Source organism: Antechinus flavipes, chromosome 1 (assembly GCF_016432865.1).
Source record: "Antechinus flavipes isolate AdamAnt ecotype Samford, QLD, Australia chromosome 1, AdamAnt_v2, whole genome shotgun sequence".
NCBI classification, from domain to species: Eukaryota; Metazoa; Chordata; class Mammalia; order Dasyuromorphia; family Dasyuridae; genus Antechinus; species Antechinus flavipes.
Genome location: NC_067398.1, coordinates 357,513,511 through 357,531,982, shown reverse-complemented (window position 1 = coordinate 357,531,982; position 18,472 = coordinate 357,513,511). Strand labels below are relative to the sequence as shown.

The 18,472-nt window shown below is 32.0% G+C and overlaps 1 protein-coding gene across 1 annotated transcript in view; it reads left to right on the top strand.

The window, feature by feature from the left end:
- Positions 1-18,472, top strand: part of ME2 (malic enzyme 2) — a 71,589-nt gene that overhangs the window by 13,083 nt on the left and 40,034 nt on the right. Inside the window, exons 2-10 of the mRNA XM_051969619.1 lie at positions 3,980-4,099; positions 5,716-5,849; positions 7,104-7,253; positions 9,236-9,311; positions 10,463-10,624; positions 10,961-11,064; positions 13,215-13,324; positions 13,433-13,530; positions 15,045-15,158. Of these exons, the coding sequence (XP_051825579.1) occupies positions 3,992-4,099; positions 5,716-5,849; positions 7,104-7,253; positions 9,236-9,311; positions 10,463-10,624; positions 10,961-11,064; positions 13,215-13,324; positions 13,433-13,530; positions 15,045-15,158 (1,056 nt within the window). The 5' untranslated portion in view covers positions 3,980-3,991. The remainder of the gene's footprint in view (positions 1-3,979; positions 4,100-5,715; positions 5,850-7,103; positions 7,254-9,235; positions 9,312-10,462; positions 10,625-10,960; positions 11,065-13,214; positions 13,325-13,432; positions 13,531-15,044; positions 15,159-18,472) is intronic.

Here is an 18,472-nt window from a genome sequence, read left to right as displayed (position 1 = left end):
CTTGCAAGCTAGGAATCATGGGCTCATCACAATCTCTCCCCTATATCATAGCTGGAAGGTGTTTTTATTTATTTAATATTTTATTTTCTCCAATTACATGTAAAATCAATTTTTTACATTTCTCAATTGGGAATTGCTTTTTTTTTTTTTTTTTTTTAAAGACACAGTTCACTATACATTTGAGAAAATAGGCTTTCCTCAGAGAAATTTGGTTCCAAATTCTTTTCACAATTACTCTTGCTAACTATATTTCTCTTCCCCTTCTTATTCCCCCCATTTATTCTGTTCTCTCTCTCCTTTCATCCTGTCATTCCTCAAAAGTGTTTGGCTTCTGATCACCCCCTCCCTGAATATTCCCTCTCTACTGTTACCCTTCCTTTCCTACTTTCCTGCAAGGTGAGATAGATTGAATGTGTATATTATTTCCTCTCTGAGCCTATTCTCATGAGTAGAGTTCATTCATTCTTTTTCTCCTCCCTCCATTTTCTTCTATTGGAAAAGCTTTTTCTTGCCTCTTTTATGGCAGATAATTTATGCCATTCCACCTCTCTCTTTCCCTTTTTTCTTGTATATTCTACTCTTATCTTTAATTTTATTTTATTTTTTAGCTATCCCTTCATAGTCAACTCACATTTGTGCTGTCTGTGTATATATACTTCATCTAGCTGCCATAATAATTAGAAAGTTCTTGAGTTACAAATATCATCCTTTTATGTAGGAATGTAAATAGATAAACTTTATTATTTGATATTTCACATTTTTTTCCATAGTCATAGAATTGAACTAATGGAAGCTAATGACTTTTATGGAAAATCAAGAAACAATAAAACAAAACCAAAAGAATGAAAAAATGGGGAAAAAATGGGAAAATTTTATGAGAAATATATACAATAAAGCAAAACCAAAAAAAGAAAGAAAGAAAAAATGTGAAATCTCACTGGAAAAACAACTGACCCAGAAAATAAATCCAGGAGAGATAATTTAAAAATTATTGGTCTATCTGAAAGTTATCATCACAAAAAGAGCTTGAACATCATATTTCAACAAATTCTCAAGAAAAATTGTATTGTTATTCTAGGACCAGAGGACAAAACAGGAATTGAAAGAATCCATTAATCACCTCCTGAAAGAAATTCCAAAATGAAAACTTCCAGGAATATTATAGCCAAATTCAATTTTTCTTGAGGTGTTTTTGTATTTGTTTTGTGTTTTTGGTGGAAGATATTGGTGGAAGAAACTTTTATGGAAATGCTTTACATAGCTTCACATGTGGTTTCTTAATTGGGGATGGGGATAAGGGAGCGAAGTTTTAAAAAATATAAAAATGAAAATAGAGAAACTGTCATATAGGCTAGCTATATCACTCAATTGTTTTAGACTGCTTAAAATAGCTAGATAGAATAAGGTTGAAATATTGATGTGGTATAAGAAATGATGAGTTGGTGGATTTAAAAAAATATGGAAGGATTTAGACATATGAAGGATGATGTTATTCCCTTCAGAAAAACAGGACAAATAAAAATGGTAAGACCCTACATAGATATGAATGGACATGTGTGTATGTATAATGTATGATTATAGATAACCTATATATGTATGTCATAACAGATGATGAAATGTTCAATTTTAGAGAAAACTGGGAAGACTTGTATGTTCTCTTGTAGCAGAAAATGAGCAGAAATAAAACAATTTATATAATAAGAACATTATAGAAAAAAGCAACTTTTAAAAACATTAGAATTCTGATCAATACAATAAGTATGCAATCGAATAAAAGAATGTTAAAATGCCATTCACTTCTGATGTAGAGACTAATTTAAGATGCAAAAGGAGACATTTTTGGGCATAGCTAATGTAGGTAGATAGGCATTAAGAAATATTTTTTTAAATTTGGTTAATGGTGGGGAGGGAGGTAGCACTGCCTTATATAAGATTAAAAATAATAAACTATTTCAATAAATATATAAATATGTTTATGTTGTGTGTATGTATGTATATATGTATATATACCTGACTATCCACCTCTTAATTATGTGCTCCATTTTTCCCTATTACCTCTAGGATAAAATATGGTCTTCTGTTTGGCATTTAAAGTCCCTTCCTCTTTTTCCAGACTTTTTATAATGTGTTTTCCTCCATGTACCCTACAATTCAACTTCACTGGCCTATTTCATGTTCTTCAAACATAGTGTTCCAATTTCCCATGTCTGTGCCTTTGTTCCCATGCTTGGAATACTCTACTCATTCACTTCTGCCTCTTAATGTCTTTGTGTTCCTTCAAGACTCAGTATTAATCCCAACTCCTATAATAGACTTTTCCCATCCCTCTAAACTGGTAAGTGATTTGCCCTCTGAGATTATCTTTCTTGTATCCTGTAATTATATATTTACATGTTGTCTTTCCCTTTAGAAAGTAAGCTTCTTGGGATCATGGTATTATTTTTATTTTTGTTGTCGTCTTTTTAAAACTTTATTTCACAAAAAAATGATAAAAACTACTAAAGTATTTTTGTACACATAGGTGCTTTTCCTCATTAGTTTTCCTGGAATATAGCCATTCTTGGTAGAGTTATAGCTGAGTTAAAGGGCATACATACATTGTTAGGGGACTTTGGGGGATAAATTTCTAAATGGCTGATTCCAGAATGGCTGTATCAATTAACGTTACACCAAGTAGTGTACTTGTTTTCTCATAGCTTCTCTAACATTTTTTTCTTTTTTCTTTGCCTGTCTAATGGATGTAGAATATAAAAATTGCTTCATTATGTGTTTCCAATTAATGGTTTAGAGCATTCTTTCATATGACTGTTGATAACTTGGATTTCTTCATTTGAAAAATGTTCATATGGTTTGATCAAATTTATCTTTTGGGAATGGCTCTTAGACCTATAAGACTGAATCAGTTTCTCATATTTCTTGGAAATGAAGCTCTTAATAGAAAAACTTGTTGCAAAGATTTTTCCCCCCAGTTGTCTTTTAGAAAGCCTATATGTTAGGAAAATTGTTTTGGCAGCTAAGTGGAAGATGGAATGTAGGGGGAAGAGACATTTGAAGTAAGGAGACTAATTCTAGAGATCCTGAACTAGGGTAGTAGTTGTGTGAATATAATGCAAGGGACATAGGAGAAATGTTGTGAAGATAAAACTGACAACAAAAAAGTTGATTTTTTTTTTTTTAATAGATAGTGGGAATGAGGTATTGAGGATGATTGATAATGAAGTTGGGAATCTAGGAGATTAAGAAAACGTTTGAGTCCTCAAAAGTATTGTGTTAAGTTCAGAAGAAAGGAAAGTTTTAGGGGAAAGTTGTATTGAATGAGTTCTGCTTGGGACATATTGAGTTTCTACTTTCAAGGTCAACTATTTGTCCACAAACAACATGTTGTTTACCTTATGAAGTTCACTTTATCTGTATGGATATGTTAAGCTTTTTCAAGTTAACTTCTCTCACCCATTCTTCTTTCATCGCAAGTTAAGTTACCCTGATTGTTTATTTCAACCCTTTCATAATGTCCTAGCTATCTCCTGATAATACTACCTGGCCCCCTCTCTCCATCTTTTACAACTAATATTTAAGCAATCCATGGATCTGGTAATGGATTTGAACCTCTCTTCTCCCCTCCTTCTGTTGATACCTGTGTATTCTTAGATCGTGGTTCCCAGGAAAAAAAAGTTCAGCAGAATGCCTGCCCTGGCAGTTTTAAAGATACTATCAGCTCTATAAGTAACACCAATAAATACCTTTTTGGGGGATATGCCTTTATATGAGCTTTGCTGACAGGGGAAAAAAAAGATTCTTTATTTCACCTTCTGCTCTTCCCATTCTTTTTCAGATCACAAAGCCAGTTGCTAGAAATTCAAAAATAAATTTTTCTATACACTAAATGTTTTTTGAATATACTTTTGAAAACTAAAATTTAATTTGTGTTTTTGACCCTACAATATGTTTTTATCCTGATTTTTTTCCATTTTTTTTCTAGGTAAAAGAAAATATGTTCTCTAGATTAAGAATAGTTGCCTCTCCTTGTACATTGGCATGTCGAAGTATACACACCAAAGAAAAAGGCAAGCCATTAATGTTGAATCCAAGAACAAACAAAGTTAGTAACAATATTACGATTAATTTTCTCTTTTCTTATATATTAATTTAACACAATATTTTGCTACCATCAAATAAATGATGCAATTAAGGCAACTCATCAAATAAATACCATCAAATGAACTCTTTGAATTTTGAAAGTTTAATTATTCTGTGGAATTTGCTTTGGGAATCATTCTGACAGCATTTTGAATGATAGAGTTTTCTAGCAGGGATAGTCCTATAGCAATAAGGTATTTTGAATCTATATAGTTGTCTAAGGGTCAGTTCATTTATGGTACATTAGGTAGTCAGATTTCATCTAAAAAGCATCATAGCACTCTGGAAGCACATATAAGAAAACTCAGCTTCTTACAGCTTTCAGGATTCTGAATTAACATTGAAACCCTTACTTGCAGGAGTAGCTAGAATTTGTGTACTATTATTTTCAGAATTTCTCTTAGAGGGCAGTGAGGAAAATGAACTTAATGAATGGTCCCTTTTATTTATCCATTTCCAGCTTGAAACAAAGCCCAAGGTGACTGTTATTGCTCACTTGATAGGTAGTTAAAGCTAGGGTTTTTTCTTTGATGAATAGAGTAGAGTGGGTCTGAGGAGAGCTCTTAAAGTAAGCTCTTAAAGAAGCTTATTTCCTACTGGCATGCTTTTGTCAACTATTTTTTTGCCAAATAAAAATTTAACTAATTTCATTAGTAGTGGCTCCTTTTAGTAATACAGTTTTAAAAAACATTTCAAAGTTGTTAAATAAAGGGATATTGTAAGTTTAATCTTCTGTCATATGTTGCAAAGTCCATAAATATCCATCAATGAAATTCTTATATTAGAAAACTGACATTCAGATTCTTGCATATAGAATTCAAAAACATATTTTAAATTGACATTTTATCTTGGCTTAAGTAGAAGATAAAAACAAAATAATTCATACTACTTATTTTGTCCTGTGACCTATCTAAAAATATGTAAATTTCTGATTGAGACATGCCAGATTTCAGGAGACAGTCTTCCTCACTTTATCTTAACATGAAAAGCCAGTTATTTTTTAATACTGGGTTTATAGATTCTGAGATTTGGATAAGATCTCAGTGGATTTTGATCTAACCTATACCTACAAAACAGTCCTCTCCACAATATACTTGACAAGTGGCCATTTCTCAAGCTTGTTTGGGAGTGAAAGAGAAAAGGGAGGGAAACTTTTTGAGAAGTAGTATGCTAAAAGTCATGAAATTATTCCAACTTTTGGAACTCAAAAGATGAAGATGTATTTTAGTTACAGAGCATCCCATGATAGCTTTAGTTTGACTTATTTCCTGCTCATGTTTTCTAGTAAGAAGTTAGCTGCCTAACAGGTTTTAATGAAATTTACTAACTTTATTAATTAGCTGTAACCTACCAAAATGAAGATTTAGTATTGATAACTGTTATTTATGACAATTATATTAAATTATTTTTAATAATCAATTAAGTCACAAATGGGATTTTAAAAAAAGCCGAGAAGTAGAGATGAATAGGGGGAAAGGGTTTAGATAATTCAAAGCCAAATAATTAATAATTTTGAAATTTGCTTATGAATGTTGATTAACTTTTTTATAAACAATATTTTGACCTTTACTCTTTTAGGGAATGGCATTTACATTGAGAGAACGACAAATGCTTGGACTTCAAGGACTTCTACCTCCTAAAATAGAGACACAGGATATTCAAGCTTTAAGATTCCATAGAAACATAAAAAGAATAAGTGATCCTTTGGAAAAGTAAGAATTTGTCATAAATTTGTTTTTTTGTTAAATTGGGAGTGGGAGTTTGATTCCAATTTTTAGGATTAAACTAATTTCATTATTGTAATACAACCAGTGCTTTGACATTGTACTGCAATTTGTTTTCTTTTGATTATTTAAATAATTTTATTTCACTTTTATTTGCCATTGTAAGTTTATTGAGGGGAAACTTTTCCTAAATTTACCTATAGAATATTTTGTCTGATTTCCCACCAAATGCAGGAATTTCCTCTACAATATCCCTTTGTATCTAAAGAGGTTATTTGAAAGTTCTTTCTTTTAACAGATCGAAATTGGCTTCTAGTTATTCCAGTTCTGCCTTTCTATCCTCTAAAATAGAGTTTCTTAAACTTTTTTCCACTTGTGACCCCTTTTGTCTTGAGAAATTTTTACATAACCCTAGGTATATAGGTATATATAACAGATACACAAATCAAACATTAACTGATAAAAATCATAATTTCATGACCTCCACATTTAGTTATGAGACCTCCATATGGGGTCATGAACCACAATTTAAGAAGTTGGGTTCTAAAACTACAAAAATAAATCTAATCCCCCTTCCGTGTGATTGTCCTTAATATGTTTGAAAATAATTACCATGTCCTCCCCCTAAGTCATCTTTCTGTATTTCATTTATCTGTTCTCTGTATTTTTTTCTTACATTACATGGATTATAAGCTACTTACTAAATTGCTCACCCTATTATGGCTATTTGTCACAGAGAAGCAGTATAGTATAAAGGAAAGAGTTAAAGAGATTTAACCTATTCTTAAGAGATATTGTGACAGTAATACTTTGGTTTTGCATAATACCCTCTTCGTTTATTTTTCTATTGCCCAAAACTGATCAAAGGAAGCTATGGGAAGAGCTTTGTAATAATTTATAATCAATTCTTTTTTAAATATTATTTACTTGTTTTAGAATCTATAAATATTTAAATTCTTTTTCATAATTTGTTATGTTCTATACTTAAATACTTTTAAGTGCATAAATAGAAATATCTTTATTGGTTGATTCCTAGAGTTGAATGAAATTTTATGTTGTATTTTTCTGAATTTATAGTCAGAAACACTAGTTTTTATGATCACATTGCCTTAAAAAGTAGTGCTTTCTGTGTTATTAACCAAGCTATTAATATACAATGATATATTCATGTATATTTTTGGAGCATGAGCAGTAAATCATCTTTAAGCTTGTTTATTTATCATGTACCATGCTTGTTTTCAGATATATCTACATAATGGGAGTTCAAGAAAGAAATGAGAAGTTATTTTATAGGATTCTTCAAGATGACATTGAAAGATTAATGCCAATAGTATATACTCCAACAGTGGGTCTAGCCTGTTCACAATATGGACACATCTTTCGGAGACCAAAGTAAAGCTAATTCTTATTTATGTTTAGAAATTATTGTGACCATGGCTTATAGAAAATACAGTGTATTATACTTAATCTGTAGTTCCTGTCTGTTTGTTGACATGCCTCTTATTCCTCATGTCTTATATTTTCTATATTACAGTAGCTTAAGTAAAAGTAATAGAAAAACAACAAGCAAACTTTTTTGACAGAAATGATTATTACTATATTCCTATTGCTCCTAAAATTTATGGTGATTTTTTCTATTTCATGCTCAAAAAATAAGCATAATACTAAGTAATAATAATTAATATTTGTGTCATTCCTTATGGTCTACAAAGTATTTTGTAAGTAAATTGTATTTTAACTGCTATTTACAGATGAAGAAATTTAGATTCAGAGAAATTTAGTGTTTGAACCAGGAAGAAAATAGAGGTCTTTTGATTGTCAGTCTGTTGTTCTTTTTGACTATATCAAGATACCTCTTTGGGAATTCTTTTTGAATTCTAATAGAGATATAGTCTACTTTTCATTAAAACTATACTTGGCAGTCTGGCTATCACTGCCTTCTTACTAATTTAAGAGATTTTCCTCAGTTCTTTTTTAACTTTATATTTTTCTGCTCATTTTTTCCCTTTCATAAAATAGATAAAGCTTCATTTTCCAGTTAGTAATCGGATAGTGATTTTTCTAGTTCTAAATATCTTGAGCACACACATATTCATGGAGTACTGAGTTCTGTTGGTTTCTTTCTCTTATCATTTCATTATATTCTAATGTCTTTTGTTCAGCTGATAGAGCTAAACAAAAATCTTGCCATACTTCCCCTCTCCCCCTTCCCCCTCTCTCTCTCTCTTTTGCTTGCTTTTTTGCTTTCTCTCTCAGATGTGAAGTTAAATATAATGAAATGAAACATTCTAATTGCTCTTCTTCTCATCAGATTCCCTCATCTAATCCATACTGCTAACTACCTCCCATTTTCCTTCTTAAAAATCCTTTATGTTCTTCCCTTTTACTGCTGTCCCTAACTCATCTCGAATGTACTTTTTTACTTTTTCTTCCTAGTATTTCACATGAATTTTTTTTTCTTCATCTAGGCTGATGACTTTATTATCCCTTAATCATTCTTTGCTCCCTTGTTTTAGAAGTTGTTGAGAATTTTCCCAGTTAAACTTGAGCTGGTCTAGATGATCTTTCTGATTTTCTAATTCCAAGATACCGTGACCATTTTTGATTGTGTCAGTCATGTTTTATATTCATTATCTTTTTATGTCTTACCTCTTCAGGTAAATTTTAAGCTTTGCAGATTGTACCATAACATGCTGTACTTAGCATAGTGCTTTTTGCCATGTTAGATAGTTCAGTAGATATTTGTTGTTGGACGAATGATTATTTGATCTAAGAGTTGGAACAGCAACATAGAGATTGTGTAAGGATGAGTTGGCAGAAGATTGAAAATTATAGCAAAATTGGATTTTACTTTTTTGATTTCTATTTGACTATATCTTCAAATATAGTTTGGTGAGGGGAAGAGAAATTTTTTTCCAAATAATTAAATCTTCTTTTACTCCGGATAAGAGTATTATATTTTATATAACTTTGCACTTTAAGCTATTATATATTTTCTTCTCTCTTGTTTGCTACTCTTTCAAGCTTTAATGACATTTTTATATTGATTTACTTCATAGAAGTTGTTATAATTTCATACTTATATTGATGATTGACTTTTATATCATTTTGATAGCTTTATTTGAGTATGGTAGCCTGATCTTACATAAAACAGTGATAGCATTTTAATATAATAATGTCCCCTGACAGCTGTTTAATAAGCAGTTTTATCAGTGGGGCATAATTAGATCAATTTAGAAATATGCAATGACTTGCCTTTTCTCATTAAACTACACAAAGCAATCTAATTTACTAATAGTTGGGAGGGAGGGACTTCATAACACAAAAGAAAGTAAACTATTGTAAAGTGCAAAAGTGTTTTTGTTCTATTGCAGGGGATTATTTATTTCAATCTCAGACAGAGGCCATATTAGATCAATTGTGGATAACTGGCCAGAAAATGATGTTAAGGTACTAATAGCACAACTCTCCCTTTCACAATGTTGTCTTTCCCTTTAAGTTACCTATGTACATAGACATCAACATTTTTCATTGTTGTCATAGTTTATTTTGCACTTTTATGTCATAGTGCTTTTTTTTAATGAGGATATCATGGTATTGTACAAATGTAAGGGATAACCTTTCTCTTTAGGAATCGCTGATGTGAAAAGATTGATTCACTCAGAAAAAGAGAATGGCGATAGTGTTGACCCTTGCCTGCCCCCAGCTTCTTTTAGATTTCAGTTTTTTAAAGTACCAAGAAGCTTTTTATTTGGGGGTTCATGATTTTATTTTTTGTGTAAGACTGATTGCTAGATTTTTTAATTCTTTAAAAGCTCTAGGTTAGATCCATTTCCTATTTGAACAAAAGCATTTTGCATATTTTACTTCCAAGTTTTACTACAATAGTGTGAAGTATACCTAGTAGTAGTATCATGATCCCCATTTTAAAATTTGAAGAAATGATTTATAAAGATAGTTAAAGTTCTAAACTCAAATCTTTGGATTCCAAATTCATTACTGAGTTTCCTTTCCTATTTTCTTTCATCAAATAAAATTTTAGCATCTTTACCTATAAGTGTTTTTGTTTTTACATTTGTATGCTTGAATATCGCAGTAAAATAATTATTTTGAACAGAACTTTGTTAATTAACTGAGGGGATAAATACTTAGTGAAATTCACTATGCTATCTAAGCGTTTTAGATTTATCTTTAGCCAAAGAGCAATCTTTATCCATTAAAATAATTTAGATATCCATGTCATGCATATATTTGTGTGACAATTTCTTTTTTTATCCATGATTATTGTGATTTGACACATTAAAGGCTTTTGTTCCTTTAGCACATTCTTTTGCCTCCATGTTTAAATTAAAGGTTTACCAGGGAGAGCTTTTAACAGAGAGAGATTAGTTTTAACTCATTTTTCTTAACATACTTTTATCAAGGAATAGTTCTAGAAGGTCAAGTGTTCTTTTTAGGTTATTTTCTTTGAAATTTTTTAAGATAGACAATTTGACAAAGTTATAGTTACAAGTACTTTAAGAAACAAATCCTGTAAAAAATACCATTTTAACCTCTAATATTTTAACTTAACTTTTAACATCTATCTTTTTGTAATTAAGGCTGTTGTGGTAACTGACGGAGAGAGAATATTGGGCCTTGGAGATCTGGGTGTCTATGGAATGGGAATTCCAGTAGGAAAGCTTTGTTTATATACAGCTTGTGCTGGAATACGGCCAGATAAGTGCCTCCCTGTGTGTATTGACGTGGGAACTGACAATCCAGTGAGTTTAACATTTTCCACCTTCTTATTTGTCTGCCAGTTCTTTGTTATGAAAATTATTTCTTTTGTATTTTTTTCTAATTGATGAATAAGAAAGAAATTTTCCAGGCATTTTATATTTTTGGCTCGGAATTATTGATTGAATTTAGCTTAGCTGCTGGTTTTGTAGTCAAACTAAACATATCTAGTATGATAAAGTGAAGTGCAAGGCTACCAAAGAGGTTTTTAGGAAAAATAGCAAGAATTTTAGTTTCTTATTAATTCATTTAATGCTATATTTTTACATGGAAATTATGTAAATAAGATTATTTTTTATACTGTTTGTTTTCTTTTGTAGTCACTCTTAAAAGATCCATTTTATATGGGCTTATATCAGAAAAGAGATCGCTCAAACAGTTATGATGACCTGATTGATGAATTTATGGCAGCCATAACTGACAGGTATTTAATAAAATTACAAGTATATTAAAGTATTAGGGGAAAATTACTAGGTTGTATGAAGGGGGCTTTCAGTTACAAGTTAAAGTTAAGTTTATTAAAAGTAGCAACAAAACTTTGTAAAATAATAATAATAACATTTTATGTAGCACATTTTAGGTTTGCAGGTTGGTTTGGAAGGTTTACAGATTTCATTTGTTCCTCACAACAAATTTATGAGGAGGTGCTCTTGTCCCTGTTTTTAAAAAACAAAATGAGATGAGAAACGGGCTGAGAGAATTTAACTAACTTACCCAGTGATTAAGCCAGTTAACTAGGAAATGTCTGAGGTGGTATTTTGAATTCAAATCTTTGTTACTCACAAATCCAGAGCTCTCTGCATTGTATCACTTAGCTATCTCCATATGATATCATAGCTCAAATAAAATGCTCAGTGTCACACAGTACATATAGGAGCCAGAATTTGAACACAAGTCTCCAAGTCCTACATTCTTTACATTAATCAATTCACAGAATGTTTTTAAAGAAGAGTTCTCAGTTTCTGATTAAGAAAGCTAGAAAGAGTTTACATTTTAAAAGAGCATCTTATTCTTTTTGTTTTTTGATTAGGCCAATTGATAAGTGAGAGATATATAATCTTCTCTATAATTGGCTTAACCCTTATCTAATGAGTTTTCTGTTTGTGTCTTCAATGTGCATATCCTTTTTTTTTTTTTTTTTTTTTCCTACCTGGAAAACATATTGGAGCAAATTGATAATTTACCAACTCCAAATTTTAGGAGCTAGTAAAATATTGATTTTTTTTTTTAAATAATGAACCTGAGATGTTCTCATTACCTTTAGCAGCTCATGCCAGTGTTTTAGCACCTTGAGAGTTGAGAAAATTCTAACTTGGAATTTCTTTTAAATCTCACATCTTCTTGTCCTCCAGGAATTTGAGGAGCAATGGACAACATTCTCAGATAATTCTTCTTTTCATATACAATTTATCACATCAAAGAACCTCAATGACTTTTTAACCTTTTGTCATATGGGCTTTTTTTTTTTTAATCTACAGATTCATTCTATTGGGATCCTTGATTCAATATTAACTTTGTTGCTTAGCTTGTATAAAGCTATAATCCCTAGATAATTTTCTTTTGTGCTTATCTCAAGCTGCTCCCTCTCCTTATGTTTTAAAATCTTGATCTCAAGATACTACCATTTTCCATTTTTAGTTTGAACTTCCTATTATACTTTTTACTGCTTCAGGCCTTTAGACAATTACGTATCTACTAATATATTTTTATTTCTATGCTATTTTTAAAAATCTCATCTATTGTTTTGCTGGTATAGGTAATTCCTAGGATAAAAATCTCTTTTATTGATGCCTACTATCAACTTTTTTTCAACATGGAATTTTAAGTAATGAAAGGTTTCAGAAATAGGTCTTACAATAGCACCAGATCTTCTTGACTCCAGGGCCCTGTTTCTACAACATGCTTCTAGAGCTTCGAAACAGAATACATGAGGCTAATTTAGGTGAAAGCTATGAAAACAATTTAAAAAGTCTTAATCATGCTTTTCTTGAAAGATTTGCATAGTCTTATTTGAAAGTAGATAATTTGAAGAATGATTTGAAATATCTTTAAGTTAGTTTCACTATCTACTTGAAACCCTTGCTGAATACTCCAACCCACGTTGATCCCTGCCCTTAGAACTCTTGTAATACTTAATACATTTCACATTTCTTTGAATTCTGTTATTTTTCATATTTATATACCATGTATAAAATTGAATTTTAAGTTTTTTCAAAGGAAGAGCTTTTAAGAACAATGTCTTTAGGCATCTCTTATGTTCTTTCACAATGCTGTATTTTAATAGATCTTTGTTGAATAGGTAACACTTAGCCATTATGATGCCTCATGTGATTAATGAGATTATAGGTACAAAAATATCCAGTAAAGAATTGTTGTGGTGGAGAAGGAAATAGCAAACTAGTCCAGTGTACCTTTGCCAAGAACACCCTAAGTGGGATCTTGAAAAGTCAAACACATCTGGAAACAAGTGAACAACAAAAATAATTGTTTTGAAGGATACATTGTTATATCTTGGAATATAAGCAGTTTTAAAATGACTAATTCAACTGTGTTTGGATTTTGCTCTGATTTTAGATATGGCCAGAACACTCTTATTCAGTTTGAAGACTTTGGAAATCACAATGCTTTCAGATTTCTAAGAAAATATCGAGAAAAATATTGTACCTTCAATGATGATATTCAAGGTAAAATAATTTCAGATTTTATTCCTACTTTAAAAACAAAAAACACTTTTAAAATGTGCTCTTCCATGTTAAATCTTATGGGGCTTTTGTTGTTGTTGTTTTTAATAGGGACAGCCTCTGTTGCACTATCAGGTCTTCTTTCTGTACAGAAAGTTCTTGGTAAACCAATCTCTGAGCATACTATCTTGTTCCTTGGTGCAGGAGAGGTGAGTTCTTTTAATTGCTTTTTTTTTTTTTTAGCTATGAAAATAAAGATAGGAATTAAAAATTATGTAAGACTACATAGAAATCATGACTGTATAATGTATAGAGAGGATATACAAAATCAAGTGGTTTTGCAAATGATCTTTGAGAATTACTCTGACTGAGACCTGGAGAGACTTGCATGAACTGATGCTAAGTGAAATGAGCCAGAACCAGGAGATCATTATACATGGCAACAATAAGATTATATGATGATCAATTCTTTTTTTTTTTTTTTTTTAAATAACTTTTTATTGACAGAACCCATGCCAGGGTAATTTTTTACAACATTATCCCTTGCACTCACTTCTGTTCCGATTTTTTCCCTCCCTCCCTCCATCTCCTCCCCCAGATGCCAAGCAATCCTATACATGTTAAATATACCACAGTATATCCTAGATACAATATTTGTGTGCAGAACCGGACAGTTCTCTTGTTGTACAAGGAGAATTGGATTCAGAAAGTAACAATAACCCAGGAAGAAGAGCAAACAGTTTATATTCATTTCCCAGTGTTCTTTCTTTGGGTGTAGCTTTTTCTGTCCATCATTGATCAATTGAAACTGAGTTAGATCTATGATGATCAATTCTGATGGATGTGGCTGTCTTCATAATAAGATGATTCAGACCAGTTACAATGATCTTGTGATGAAGAGAGCCATTTACACCCAGAGAGGAGACTATGGGAACCAAGGGTAGTTCACAACATAGCATTTTCAGTCTTTTTGTTGTTGTTTGATTGCATTTTATTTTTTAATTTTCTGGTTTGATTTGATTTTTCTTGTGTAGCAAAATAATTGCATAAATATGTATGCATATATTGGATTTATCATATATTTCTTCCATGTTTCACATATAGTGGACTATTTGTCATGTAGGGGAGGGAGTGGGGAAAGAAGGGGTAGAATTGGGACATAAGGTTTTGCAAGGGTTAATGCCAAAGAAATATCCATGCATTTATTTTGAAAAATAAAAAGCTTGAATTAAAAAAGAGAGAAACTCTGACTGAAAAGCCTATTTTTCTCTGACCAAAACTAGCCTCTCTGAATTTAATTAGGCTTATTATCAAACAAGACAGAGAGTTTATAAGTTGAAAGCCTGTTCAGCAAAGCAACACCTTTTAAATCTTCTACTCTGGTACCCTAGTCTCTATTACTTCAAGATTACTTGTCACAGTGAGGTATCAGAATATGCAAGTACAAGTATATGTATATATAAACATATATACCTATCTACCTGTTTATATATTTATCTCAATGTTTAGATAGCTACATACCTCGTGGCATCTATACATAAAATGAATGGGCATGTTTCATAGGAAACTGGCTTTTGGAATATTTATGAGGGGGAAACCTATATTGTTTTTGATACCAATAATTGGTGATGGATATTGATCTTGGATAATCATTCTTTATGGAAGTTAATAAAATTAAGGGCTATATTTCTTTGACTTTTGAAGTTCAAATTTTGTTCATCAGGCTGCTCTTGGAATTGCAAACCTCATTGTTATGGCCATGATGGAAAATGGTATTTCAGAAGAAGTAGCACGAAAAAAAATCTGGATGTTTGACAAGTTTGGCTTATTAGTCAAGGTAAGGTTTCAGTTGAAATTTGTGTAGCTGAACACTTTTTTTTTCCCCAGTAGTATTTTAATGTTTGATTTTTTTTGTGTGATAAAAATCTAATTTTCAAGTATTATTGTATTTAATATCACAAAACCATCTTCTTATTTAAAATCAATGTAGTTTCCATTTAATAGAGAAGGCATGGGAATATAAAATATAAGTCTGTTCTTTGATTCCAAACCTTTTGGTGAGATCCCAATGTTATGAATTCATTACAGTTACCAATTTTCTGGAATATAAATTGTTTCTGGAAGCTTACTATTACAGGAAAAAGGATGTTTTGTTTTCTTTTGACTTAATGGTGCTTTTGAAAATAAAATAATTTTTTTAACCAATGGCATCTCTCTAACATATACTATGAAGAAGTTCCATTAGTCAAAATGGAACTTCTTGAGTTTGTCAAAGAGGCAGGCACCCCAGAAGCATGTGTCTGAATGAGAGCCAAGAAGGCTCTCATCCCAGCTCTGAGGAAGATTCTAAACTAAGTCCTTGAGAAATTCGGAGTCAGGGGTTTGAACTAAGCAGGGAGCAGCCACATAAAAGGATTTCATATCAGGCAGGATTCATTTTTGAATTGATGAAAAGACAACAGTATTTGTCTATATCACAGTCAAGGCAAGAGGTTAAGCCATGGTGCCACTTCAGAAATGTTGCTGTTGGTTTTGCTGAGATAGATGATGGTAATACTTTTCTTCCCCCAAATTCCTTACAGTCTTTCTCTTTTTCCTAAAGATTGCATTCCTGTGAATTATTACATAATTAGTACCTACTCTGTGCCAGATACTGCACTGAATTACTCTAGGTCTGTAAAGAAAGGCAAAACCAAGGTCCCTGCCTCTACATTTTAATGAGGGAGGTAATACATAAATAACTATGTACAGACAACATACAAACAGTATAAATAGGAAGTAATTCCAAAAGGAAATCTTTAGCAGTGGGAAGTATAAGAGAAAGATTTCCTCATATAAAAGGAAGGATTTGAGCTGAGTCTTGAAGAAAGCCAGAAGGTGGAGGTAAGAATGGAGAACACTCCAGGGTCAAACAATCAGAAGACTTAATTGAGAGATGGCAAGTCCTGAGGGAGCAACAGCAAGAAGGAAGGCCATTGAGTAGGCCGAGGGTGAAGTCAACTGTGAGAAGAAAAAAAATGTGGGAAGGGAATGGTAGGGAAAGGATTTTTTCCTGTACATTTTAATTTCTTTTTTATTATTCACTGGGAAAGGAAACAATAGAAGGGAGGAATAATAAATGACTCTAAAAACCAAATACCTGATGAATCCTTCAAGGATCTTACATTCTATTGGAGAAAACAAAATTTGCACATATAAGTAAATTTAATGTATTTACACAGTACTTTGCGGGGCACAAATGGTAGGAAAAAATGGGCTTTGAAGCCAGGAAGCCTACAAGTTTCAGATAAGGCGCTGACCTGCAGTGATAAGAGTGCACTTTACCAAGAGTTTCTTGTACTTGAAATTGCTGAGGCCAGGACGATCAGGGTGTCAGAAGTCAAGAAAGTCTTTATTTAGGAAGTAATGGACATCCCAAGGATTCCAAAAACAAAGGTGAAGAGATAGTAATGTCTAAGCATGATGGGAGATGGGATATTGTAAATCAGAACAACAGGTTTAGTTGGAACAAAAAGATGCATAAAAGAGAGTAACCTACAATAAACTAGAAATGTCACCTAGAACCATGTTGAGAAGCATTTTAAGTGCCTAACAGGCGTGTGTATTTGATCCTAGAAACAACTGGGAAACCACTGGAACTTCTTTTTAGCAAGTGAATGATATAGTCATAGTGGAATTTTAGGAGAATCATTTTGGCATCCCTGTGGTTGCTATCTGACTGTGGAGAATGGATTAGAGAGGGAAAAAACTTAAGGCAAGGAGCTCAGTAAGATGATTTTGCAGTAGTTCAAGCAAGAGATAATGAAGCCCTGAACTAGATTGTTAACTATGTGAATGAGAGATGGGGGCAGATGAGAATGATGATATGGAGGTAGAACTGGCAAGATTTGGGAACTTCTCTGGATATGGGGGATAATGAAAGGTCAAGGAATTTAGAATTTAGAAATTGCAAATCTAAGTGATCAAGTATAGAAGAGTTTGCCCTCAAAAAAAAAAAAAAAAGTTGAGTAGAGAGAATAGATTAGGAAGAAATTTATTGGGTTCTATTTTGGACAGTTAGATTAGTAGACTAGGATATTGAGTTGAAAATATCTGTTTATGGTACAATATTAGAATTCAGGGAAGAACATGGATGTGTATGTGTAAGTTCAAGAATCATCTGCATTGAGATCATTTAATGACCAGCCAGGTAGGAGGACACCAAAAAGAAGTGTCACACAAAATAGGAAAGAGCATTCAAAAGGAACAAAGTGCATTGAAATGCTGCAGAGAAGAGGATTAAGAGAAGTGATTAGATCTGGTAATTACAAATTCATAACTTTGGAGAGGTGAGTTTCAGTTAAGTGAATCAGAAATAAGTGAAAAAATTGGCGGCAGTGTGTAGATGGCTTTTTCTAGTGGTTTGGTTGATCAAAGAACTTGTCTGGGATATATTCATGCATGCATACATATATATAAATGTATGTTTTTATGTGTGTGTGTTTATATATACACACACATTTATAAATGTGTATATACACATATGCATGTGTATGAGATCTGAGCATATTTGTTGCTATAACCTAGGAATAACCTAATAGATAGGGAGAAATTAAATATTAAAGAGAGGGAGGAAGATTGCAGGGTTTGTCTTCTCAGTTCTCTTTCACCACCGAAAACACAGGTAGATGAAGGTAACACCACTGTCGCTTCCCACACAGATGTCTGGTCTCTGCCACAGCTCTAACTTTTTGCTGAATTTGTGGTAGAAAGAGGTGTGGGTAGAATAAAATAGCTATGAAATGCCTAGGATTAAAATATTCTTATACATGACCCTTCTTGTCTGTTTTAAGGCTTATGAAGAGGAAGTATGGAGAAATAAAGTGGTAGTCTCATCTGGGTGTTGTCTGATGTTAAATGGCTACTTTCCCTTCTTCATCTTTCCTTACTCCATTAACCTTAAACTGTAGAACTCAACTAGGATAAATTCCAATCAATTTAGCACTTCTCTTCTTGTACAGCTAACAAATTCCTATCTCTTACTCCTCTGGTTGCTGTAATTCAACATAGATATCTGTCAAAAGGAAAGTCTTTTTACTTTATCTCTTATTACTGTCCTCAGCCACATCACTCTTCATTCCCCATTCTCTCTTAAAACTTTTAACTGTCTTT